The 11,784-nt window shown below is 40.3% G+C and overlaps 1 protein-coding gene across 1 annotated transcript in view; it reads right to left on the reverse strand.

Moving 5' to 3' along the window:
- XDH (xanthine dehydrogenase) overlaps positions 1-11,784 on the reverse strand; it is a 113,240-nt gene that overhangs the window by 50,068 nt on the left and 51,388 nt on the right. The window contains exons 16-23 of the mRNA XM_060245676.1: positions 11,434-11,608; positions 9,877-9,966; positions 9,454-9,623; positions 5,677-5,800; positions 3,747-3,866; positions 2,997-3,093; positions 2,690-2,814; positions 1,329-1,462 (exon numbers count right to left, since the gene is read on the reverse strand). Coding sequence (XP_060101659.1) covers positions 1,329-1,462; positions 2,690-2,814; positions 2,997-3,093; positions 3,747-3,866; positions 5,677-5,800; positions 9,454-9,623; positions 9,877-9,966; positions 11,434-11,608 — 1,035 coding nt within the window. The remainder of the gene's footprint in view (positions 1-1,328; positions 1,463-2,689; positions 2,815-2,996; positions 3,094-3,746; positions 3,867-5,676; positions 5,801-9,453; positions 9,624-9,876; positions 9,967-11,433; positions 11,609-11,784) is intronic.

The following is an 11,784-nucleotide window of genomic DNA, read 5'->3' on the forward strand; positions in this document are numbered from 1 at the left end:
AAAAAGCCCTGGTAGAAACTATATTTTCTTATATCTTTGTGATTTAAAATGTGTTTGTGTATAAACTACCAACTACCAATTATAATTATGCATTATAATAATTGTTATATTATTATATTATAAATAAAACAAAAACTTTTAAAAAAAATAAAAGTTACAAATTAAATCATGGAGAATGAATGAGGGGATCCCCCTGCTAAAGCACATGTGCAGGCTTTGGAACAGAAGCATATCTATTTTCTTAATTCCTTTATACAGAGAGATGAATCAGGATGGACAAGCAGGATGGACAAGAAGGACACTAAATTGTTCAGGGTTGTAAAAGAGGATTGTGAAGCATTCAAAAGGGATCTGTCAAGGCTGGGTGAGTGAGCGTCAACGTGGCAGATGCGGTTCAATGTGGCCAAGTGCAAAGTAATGAACATTGGGGCCAAAAATCCTAGCTATAAATACAAGCTGATGGGGTGTGAACTGGCAGAGATTGACCAAGAGAGAGATCTTGGTGTTGTGGAAGTTAACTTGCTGAAAATGTCAAGACACTGTGCGATTGCAATAAAAAAGGCCAACACCATGCTGGGAATTATTAGGAAGGGAACTGAAAACAAATCAGCCAGTATCATAATGCCCCTGTATAAATTGATGGTGCGGCCTCATTTGGAGTACTATGTACAGTTCTGGTCACTGCACCTCAAAAAAGATATAGCATTAGAAAAAGTGCAGAAAAGGGCAACTAGAATGATTAAAGGGATGGAACACTTTCCCTATGAAGAAAGGTTAAAACGCTTGGGGCTCTTTAGTTTGGAGAAAAGTCCACTGCGGGGTGACATGATAGAAGTTTACAAGATTATGCATGGGATAGAGAAGGTAGAGAAAGAAGTACTTTTCTCCCTTTCTCACAATACAAGAACTCGTGGGTATTCAATGAAATTGCTGAGCAGTCAGGTTAGAACTGATAAAAGGAAGTACTTCTTCACCCAAAGGGTGATTAACATGTGGAATTCACTACCACAGGAGGTGGTGGTGGCTACAAGTATAGACAGCTTCAAGAAGGGAATGGATAAGCATATGGAGCAGAGGTCCATCAGTGGCTATTAGCCACAGCTTATTGTTGGAACTCTCTGTCTGGGGCAGTGATGCTCTGTATTTTTGTGCTTGGGGGGGGGGGGCACAGTGGAAGGGTTTCTAGCCCAACTGGTGGACCTCTTGATGGCACTTGGGTTTCTTTGGCCACTGTGACACAGAGTGTTGGACTGGATGGGCCACTGGCCTGATCCAACGTGGCTTCTCTTATGTTCTTATGTTCAGGACCTGAATTCATTGGAACTTACTTAACTGCAGCCACTGCAACAGCAGTTGATACAACAGTGCTTCTTGTTTCTTTTCCTCCGAATCCTCCTCCCATTCTCTTTACTCGAACCACAATTCGATTTGATGGAACCCCTACTGCTTTGGCTGTAAATTCCTAAAGTGGAAACAAACCCCACCCCCAATAAGCACATCAGTCCAGTTAGCAGCAATAAAAGTGCTGAGAAGAAACACAAATGTTTTCTAACAAGCTTTCATACATGTGATTATTATGGCAGTCACTTCTGTGCCCTAAACTGAAACCTTACACTACAGTTTTGGGGCTTTCTTTACCAGCTTGTTCAGTTATCATTTTATTGTCTTGGCATCAAGAAACTGGATGCTTACTAAGTCTTTTGGTTCTCTGTTTATTGGTTTAGAATTCTTTACAAAAATGGAAGAAAATGTCAGGCTGGTAACTTTGAAGAATAAAAGTATCCCTTTCCCACACATGCAATTCCCAAGAGCAACCTGTCAGTGTGCCTTACATATATTCTTTCATCATCACCAACATAATTTTACTATTCAGCTTCCATTTCTCGCCAGTACTTTCTTTATACTAAGACAGTTGGTAAACATCTCAGGTAAAAACATACTGGAAGTGGAGATATATGTCCCCCCACACACAAAAAAAAATCACCTGAGCAGTATTTAGACTAATCCAGTGCAAATTCAACCACCCATACGTACTAACCAAGATGATAAAGGAGACATAATCTCATACTTTCAGTGTCCATAAATCTCTGAACATGGGAAGACAGGAGCAAATGAGAGTGGACTCTGCTTTTTAGTCTTTAGCTTCACCATGAGCATAAAGTACTTGCCAATATTACAATGAGGATAAACAACATCTTAGATGAGGGGTCCTGACCATTTTGAGCCTGTGGACACCTGTGGAATTCTGACACAAAATAAGGTGAGAGAACCACAGGAGATGGAATCAACCACAAAACAGCTGCTGAAGGAAGTGGAGCCAACCACAAAATATCAGGGACTGAAGTCATGCATAACTCTAATGATGATTCTTCAGCATTTCAGGCCTTTTATGAACATATTGTTTTAATATATTTTGTTGCATACACATGGATTACTTTTAGTCATATATCTCCTGGCTTTCCATGAACTATGACAAAATGAATTATTCAAGAAGGCTTTTCTACATAGGCAACAGTACAAAATGATTCACAAAGTTACTTGGATAAATTGCTAGGGGCTGTGATCTATTCTACTGTGTATAGCTTGATAAGCTTAACAGTTTCAAAAGAGCAACACTCTAAAAATCAATCAAATCTATACAGTCCCCCTCCCCCAAATATCAAATCTACTCCCAGACAGGACTAGTCACCTGTGTGACTGCTGGATTCTGGGTAGATACAAAGAGTTCCATTTCTCCATCTTCTCCTTTTGGCACAGCAATTGTGCATTGAGTCTCCAAATAAAAATGTTCCTGGCCACCTATGTGAATTTCCCCTGAAAAATAAAGGATGTCCTCAATCAAATTTTATCAAAAACCTACCAGTCAAAGAAAGAATTTTTTAATGAAATATGAAGCCTATTATGCAAATATTAGTCATTTGACAGTAACTGCATGACAGAGCCCCATAGTTATATATAGTCAGAAAGAGACCACATGAACTGGTCTGCATGCTTACCTTCTACAATATGGTCAGCTTCTTCAAACCCTTTCTGAATATTTCCTTTTTCAATCTTCCTTATAAGGTCAAAAAAAGACTGTTTCTCAATGGCTTCCTGTCCAAATGACAATGTTACTTGCAGTTGCAGCAACCAGCTTTGCTATATATAGACATCTGATAATTTCTGCCTTTCTGTTTTACCTAACAAGGAGTTTTGCATAATTTAGCCAAAACGGGATTGATCAAATGCATGCTTACCTATAGTAATTATCTATTTCCAGCAGGACTGGATCCACATGTTTTTTGAGGGGAGGGGCAAAATTAAAAAATGATGCCCCCTTATGGGCCATTCTATCTTATGGTCCCATAGAATACAGTGAACTCCATACCCAATTTGGCACCCCTACTCCATCGGCGCCTGGGGCAAGCACCCCCCTTTGCCCCCCCCGCCCTAGATCTGGTCCTGATTTCCAGGGCTTAAAAAAAAAAAAAAAACAGGAACACACAGGAACGCAGTTCCGGCTGGCTTGGTGTGAAGGGGTGTGGCCTAGTATGTAAATGAGTTCCAGATGGGATTTTTCTACAGAAAAGCCCTGTGTGAAACAATGGTGATATCAGGAGGTGTAGCCTAATATGCAAATGAGTTCCTGTTGGGCTTTTTCCTATCAAAAAAGCCTTATCTATTTCTATTATGTTATTGTAGCAATTCAATCAGCTGGCATTCCATAGTTTTGAACTGAAACATATGTCATATTTGTGCTTCCTTACCTGAATGGTGACAATTGGTGTAAGCTCTTCATATGTGATCTTGACAACTCTAGCAGCTCTCCGGGAATGTTCTTGTGTGTCTGCCAATACCCCACCAATGATGTGGCCAACACATGTGACCTAAGAGTCCAGACAGTTTAGTTTACTTGTGGAACTTTTCTTTACTCTCTGGTATTTCATTTTGGAGATATTATTTTTGAACATTATAGCTAGTGTGGTGTAACACTTACAGTTCCATTCTAAGCAGAACCACACCTTTCTGAATACCTTGAAAGGTGCAAGTCTGCTTAGAATTGCACTGTAAAATATTTAATGTAAGATGGTATAACAGCACCTGCCTCACGGTCCCACTGGATCGCCTCTATGTGCTGTTTATGGCTACCCCAGCCCCTCTTTCTCCTCAGTTCTTCCTTTTAAAACTTTTCCCTCAGGACTACAGAACTCAAGGGGTGGGTATGATATGGATTTCACTCTTCTAGTCTCTTTCGGGTATTTGTTTTCAGATGGATATATAATTCACTTCGTAGGGGACCACAGCAGTTTTGACAGTTTCCCCAAATTATAGGCACCAGAGAACTTTAACGTAAACCACAGATATTTATTATAACACAAAGACTTAAACTGGGGATATGGGTGATATATACACGGGCTATAAAGTATCTCACTCAGTTAACAAGTTGCTCAGTTGTTTCAGGCTCTCTAATATAACTTTTAATATTAAGAAATAGTTTAAGAGCACAGCCTCATTCACACTGTAAAACAGAAGTGGATTTATGTCTGCATCAATTCAATTGCCTGTGACCTTCCACTTCAAATAGGGAAAGTGTTCCATTCTACTTTTGTCATTAACTATCCTTGATTTCTAGGTACTGATTACTTCCCAGTTTGTACTTGCTAGTTTGTACAATGAAGTTAGAACTTCATTTAAAAAGTGCTGATCTCCACAAAATTAGTTTGCACAAATGTCTTGCACCATTTTTTATTCGAGCCTTTGTACATTCCTTCATCACTACAGACTTCTCTTATATATATATATATATATATATATATATATATATATATATATATATATATATATATATATATATATATATATATATATGTCCATTTCTTCTGTTAACGGGGAGGAGGACAGGGAGGGGTGATAAAGTACTAGAAATCCCAACAAATGGAGTATTTTTTCCAAATATCTGATCCTAAACAGAAATATATTCCACAAACAGAATTACTCAGGAAGGCATTTTTATACAGGTAACTCAGGCTAGCCCAATCTCATTATATCTTGGACCAAGGGTCAGCCCTGGTCAGTACTTGGATGGGAGACTGTTATGGAAGCCCAGGGTCAATACACAGAGGCAGGCAGTGGCAAACCACCTCTGAATGTCTCTTGCCTTGGAAATCCTCCAGGGTCACCATAATTGAGCTGCAGCTTGATGGTAAAAAGAAAAGAGCTATACTATAATGGAAGGTACTTTTATAAAGTGAAGAGGACTGTGAACTATACCATTGTGTACAGAATGCATTATGTTTGCTTTATGTATTATACTCACAGCATTGTTCTCTACTTAAGTAATACCATTTTCTGCACTGTTTAACATATGTCCAATCATGATTATGCTTTATTTTGGATTTCTGTAATTATAATAATATTATATAGTTTATGAGATGTCTCATCCTACTGGCTAAATTGACTTACACTGTGTAATCCACCTTGTGTCTCAGTGAAAAAGGCAGATTATAAGTAAAGCAAATAAATAAATAAAATGTCCAAGCCCATTGATTTCAATGGATTTAGAAGAGCATAACTCTTATAAGGTTTGTCTGTAAGATTCCTAAGAAAAAGCAACCAAGTAACATTTTCACACCCCAATCAATTCATCAGGGTCAATTCTATACATGTTACAAAAATCTAAAGAAGCAAACTACATACAGTGTCTTCTGCAAAGACAGTTTCATCATTTTTCATCCCATTGACATTACTTCCTGGAACATCCTTGGCAGAGACAAAACATACAAAGCCAGGCACTTTCTGGGCCTCTGTTGTATCAACAGAACTGAAGGAAAAAAAATAACATAGAGAAAGATTACTGGTGGTGGTTTTATTAGAAATGAGGAAATGCACCATTTAAAAAAAGTTTTATATTCATTTATATTTTTGTCACTGACTCTAGTTCTCCACTTTTCACTGGTGGTTTTATCATTTGCATTGTGTAAGCATCTTGTATGTGGTTATTTATGTCACTTAAATGTATAATGTTCTTTCATTGACATACAAATAATATTGGAAAATGTTGAAAAAGTAACATTGAAAAAAGGATGCAAGGTAATAGAAAATGGCATGAAAATAAAGAATAATGGACTCAGTTCATACAAAAGAAAATAAAACCAGTACCGATTCCATAGTCTCTGCTGCTCCACCCCCAGGCTTCTCCTTTTGTTGGAGCAAGCAATGCATTCCCCACCAGTTGCGTGGGTGCATTTTGGCCCGTGGCTCCCTCCAGTTCTCCCTGTGCTTTCTCAATGTTGTTTTTTAGAGATCAGGAAAGTGTAGAGAGAATTATAGGGAGCTGCGGGTCAAAATGCACCCATACAGCAACTGGTGGGGAATTGATGGCTTGCTCCAATTAAAGCAGAAGCCTGGGGTGGAGCAACAGTGACTACGGAATCAGTACAGAAGTCAAAACAGCAGGAATGACAAATCTGAATAATCCCTTAAGATTTAAGACGACACTATCTGAATATATTGCTCAAGCAGGGTTTTCTGGTTAAATGATGCACAGTCTAGACAAGGTCATAAGAACATAAGAGAAGCCATGTTGGATCAGGCCAATGGCCCATCCAGTCCAACATTCTGTGTCACACGGTGGCCAAATACACACACACACACACACACACACACACTGTGTCTAATAGCCACTGATGGACCTCTGCTCCATATTTTTATCTAACCCCCTCTTGAAGCTGTCTATGCTTGTAGCCGCTGCCACCTCCTGTGGCAGTGAATTCCACATGTTAATCACCCTTTGGGAGAAGAAGTACTTCCTTTTATCCGTTTTAACCTGTCTGCTCAGCGATTTCATCGAATGCCCACGAGTTCTTGTATTGTGAAAAAGGGAGAAAAGTACTTCTTTCTCTACTGTCTCCATCCCATGCATTATCTTGTAAACCTCTATCATGTCACCCCACAGGCGACATTTCTCCAAGCTAAAGAGCCCCAAGCGTTTTAACCTTTCTTCATAGGGAAAGTGCTCCAACCCTTTAATCTTTCTAGTTGCCCTTTTCTGGACTTTTTCGAATGCTATAATATCCTTTTTGAGGTGCGGTGACCAGAATTGCATACCGTATTCCAAATGAGACTGCACCATCGATTTATACAAAGTTCCAAAATATAAGGATAGATACATTTCATTTTAGCAGATTGTACAGCTTGCCCTTTTAAGGGTGTTTCCTGCATTACAGATTGTATGCTACCTCAAGAGGTAAATGTAGGAATAGAGCAGGGGTGGCCAAACTGTATCTCCTGAGCCACATGCGGCTCTTTAATGCCTCCAGTGGGGCTTGCAAAGCCATTTCCCTCCACCTGCCCACTGCTTTCAAAGCCAAGAGCATGTAAATTTTTTTAAAGTAAAGACGTAGATGGGTGGGCAGCCAGGAGGCCCTCTCCTCTGGCAGCTAGGCCTCATCCCCAGCTCCCAGCGGAACCTTGAGCCTGGGTGAGTCAGGGAGGTGCAGCTGTCACTGCTGCCACCACATGCCAGAAGAGTAAGGTGCGAGCCTGGGGGGAGGGGGGAGTGTTTCCTCCTTGGGGACCAATGTGCACTTTGGCAGCAGTTGCGCCATTGCTCTGGGTGTGATTGGGTGTGTGAGTGGGAATCTTTTTTTGCGGGGAGAGAGGGCTGGATGTTCATCCCTCCCTTTCTCCTCCCATCTATTTGCTTTCTTTCCATGTCTTTCCACTTTTCTCTCTCCCCCTTTCTTTCCTGTCTCTCTGTCCCCCTTTCTTGTGTCCCCCTTCTGTTTGCTTTCTTTGTTTTTCTTTCTCTGTCCCCCCTTTCCTCCCCCATCTATTTGCTTTCTCTCCACCTTTCTTTCTCTGTCGTTCTCTTTTTTTCTTCCTTTCTCTCTCTCCGCTTTTCTTCCCCCTGTCCCCATCCCTCATCTGCAAGCTATCTAATGTTAGAAAACACTGGGGGGGGGGGTGGACTAACCCTCCTCCCACTTGTGGTCCTAATTTGAACTGAGCCTGTGTATGATTTATTTTAAATAAACAAATGCTTTTTTGGTGGAACTCCCAGTGTAATGAGTGGTTGAGCCTTGGACATAGGAAGTGGGTAGGAGAGCATACTTAGGCTATTAACAGAAGAAACAAATGTGGGCAGAAGTATACAAACAAAGTTTTGAAAGTGAATGCATGCTAAAAAAAGGAAATTAGCAAAGAGAAATGGGGAGTTGAAGTTGGAAGAATATGGAGTTGAGAAACTGGAAGACCACAGTGAAGTGAATCACTCTAAATGCGGGGTGAATTAAAATAAACCCTCAGTCATCACACACTGGTTTCCTTTCCTTTGTGACATTGATTGGGTTTACTACAGTTCTTACCATCTTAAATATAAAGTCATCCATCCTTCCACTTTCTAACCTAGAAAGATGTTCTTATCCTACTCAAGTGGTAACTGGTGACTGCTCACGCTCTGACTGAACAGCATCAAATCACCTTACTCTCCTTTTGTCCTTCTGGAGCTGCCAACTCCTGACAGTTCTAGCAAGATTAGATTTCAGCTTTAGTTCTTCCCCCTCAAATCTTCCAGTCTTCTCTGTTTTTCTTGACAAACCATTTGCATGTGTTTGCATATATTTCATTGCCCCTTGCTTCTTCAAGAAATTTGAGGATGTTTGCTTAGTATCCAATTGATTTAAAAACAGTTTTGGAATGCCTTGGTTTTTTTATGAAGTTATACCAACAGATGTAGAACAACAACCTGGTAAAAGGAGAGTTCTTTCTCCCCTCACAAACATATTTTCTCCATTGCTCAATAGCCAAAAGTACTTGCCAGTTTTAAGGCCACTATTTTGAAGTTTAGAAAGTTGTGGTAGCTGAAAAATAGCTAGCAACTCTTGCTCTGGGGTGGTGTCTAGCAAGGATGTCTGGTGATGTCACTTCCAGGTCAAAGGTCAGATGATGGCTCTTCTTAAACTCCACACCTTCTAATGATGTCACATCCATCACCAAAATCCAACCCTTTGTTGTGATGTCAATTTGAAGCCACTCCCCCAAACCCGCCTCTCACCTTGCGTCTCTCAAGCATCTGAGATTTAATCTATGTAGCTCTTGCATGAAGCAAGTTTGGCCACCCTTGAAACAGAGACATCCTCTGTCTTCCTCAGAAGTCTTTTCAATCTAAAAGCCATTCAAAACATCTACACCACACAGCATAACGGTGGTCACATGACTAGTATATAAGAGAGAAATTTCTGCTACAGATGCAAAGATCAATGGTAGAACACTTAATTTGCATTCAGAAAGTCCCTGCTTCAAGCCCTGGCATCTACAGTTTTAAGTAAAAGATCGGGTAACAGGTAACCTCTGCCTGAGACTCTAAAAAGCCATATCTAAGCACAGTAGACAATACGGGGTTAATAAGCCAGATGTCTGACTCCATATAGGGCAGCTCCTTGCATTCATGTGTGTGTTCTGCTCCAAACTTACATAATTTTAGCATGGGCTTTGGTGCTGGTAACAAGTGTTAGGTAGAGTTCATTCTCATAGCGAGGTATATCATCACAATAGACTGCTTCTCCGCTTGCCTGTTTGGCTGCTGAAAGATGCACCATGGGTCGTCCTACCATATCTTCAATGGACTGTCCCGGAGGTACTTCCTGTAACAAAAAAAATTCCAAGTATTTTCTTAGTGATGCCAATATTCAGCACTATCAAGCACTGAAAGCGCTCACATGTTCTTCAAACATAAAAAGACAATGAATAAATACAAAAAGGCAAGAATTAGTGAAAATTCACATCTATTTATTGGAATGACATAAAACAGCAAAAATTAAAGGCTGGCCAAGTCCATTGTATAGGTGGCACTGGAAGGCATTATCTTATCTTGATCACTGGATTCTTCCTACTTACTTGGAAAAGTTGCACATTGTTAACAGAATCTTTCTGGTATAACTCAGTGGCACTTGTGTACCTAGGTGAGACCACTTCATCAAGATTGTTCTGCAAAAACAAATATAAAACTCCAGATTATTTTAACCTCCTGGGTAAGTTTACAGCTTTCATGTGTACAAGAGTGTTATTTGGTTATTAAGTTTCTGATCTCATAATTTCCCTATGCTACTTACCCATTCAATTGAGAAAGCAACCCACTTTGTGATATGTCTACAAGATTAATAGTGCAGTCCTATCAACTGATTTTAATGGATTTTGACAGAAGTAATTCTGCATAGGATTGCACTGTAAGACAGCAATTCTAAACAGGTGTACTCTGAATCCTATGCAAGTCTATTCATGTAGGCTTGTTCCCAGAAATGTGTTCTTAGGATTGCACTGCAAATGTCCCAAAGCACCTGTGTAGCACACTACATTCTCTGCTCCAAATTGTTTGAGAATATGGCATTTCCTTTCTCCTCTTAGATGTGTTGCTTTCCTTATCACCTCTCTTCTCCTCTGGATCTATATGGCAAGTATCCACTCAACAGTGGTAGGTGTCAGTCAGGTCCTGCCTTCATATCCTTAGTAGAACTAAAAAGCTAAAGATAGTCCCCTGTGCAAGCACCGAGTCATTATCGACACCTAGGGTGATGTCAGACTTTTTACATCAGGCTGTTTTCCTGGCAGACTTTTTGTTATGGGGTGATTTGCCATTGCCTTCCCCAGTCATCTACACTTTACCCCCAGCAAACTAGATACTAATTTTACCGACTTCAGAAGGATGGAAGGCTGAGTCAACCTTGAGTTGGCTATTTGAACTCAGCTTCCACCAGGATCGAACTCAGGTCATAAGCAGAGCTTGGACTGAAGTACTGCAGCTTACCACTCTGTGCCATGGGGCTCCTTTAGTAGAACTAGATAAACAAATTCCCATTGCTACCAGGCCTCGGATTCAGTGGGAACTCACAGGAGCACAGCTCCTGAACCTTTCTGAGAGTTCCTCCTCCTCCTTCTGAGAGTTCCACTCCTTGTCCATTGAATAGTATGTGCAGCTGCATAACAATCCCTGGATGAGCTCTACCACCTATTTTTATACAAAATGACCCCGGGTTGCTACCATTCTCTACCAACAGAGGCCCTCCTGACCTCATAAAATATTCTATTTTGCCCTATTCACTGGTCAGTTTTGTGGATAAAGTATATATCACAGTAATAGTAGAAATAGTAGTAGATTAATAATATAAACATTAGAAAACACACTGATAAATCCAATAGGCCCTTCCCTGAGGAAACTGCAATAGCAAAGAGATTACATGATGGACTTGTTCTTCATCAGATAACCTGATGATAGTTCCTCATCAGAGAGGAAAGCTATGGTTCACTGGAATCCTAAACATGGACAAATCACCTACAACAAATACTCCTAACTCTGACTGCTAAAGATCTCTAAAATTCAATGGAAATAATATTTGTCTCCGCACACTGTGGACTTGGGCTGAAACTTCACCATAGAAAAATAATGGAAGCACTCACATTACCATTGAGTTCTATACTTAATTTCTGAAGCACAGTGAGATAAAACTTAAAGAAGAAGCTGAGTGTGAGAGTTCGTCGGAAGTCCACCATACCACCTGGAGCTGAAGGAGACAGGTTCATCTCATTTGCCAGCACACAGCAGGCTTCCTGCAAAAGCTTTTCTTTCCACTCCCTGCCAATGAATGAACCATCAATTAACATAGAAATTCTTCCACGACTAAAGCATTTCCCTTTCCCAACAGTCCATGTGATATAACTCCTTAGGCTACATTCAGACCCTTTGTAGAGCCACCAAGAGGAATGGGAACAGGGAAACAAAATTCAAGGGGTCCTGGTCAGTCTGAGGGC

Source organism: Heteronotia binoei, chromosome 1, assembly GCF_032191835.1.
Source record: "Heteronotia binoei isolate CCM8104 ecotype False Entrance Well chromosome 1, APGP_CSIRO_Hbin_v1, whole genome shotgun sequence".
NCBI lineage: Eukaryota > Metazoa > Chordata > Lepidosauria > Squamata > Gekkonidae > Heteronotia > Heteronotia binoei.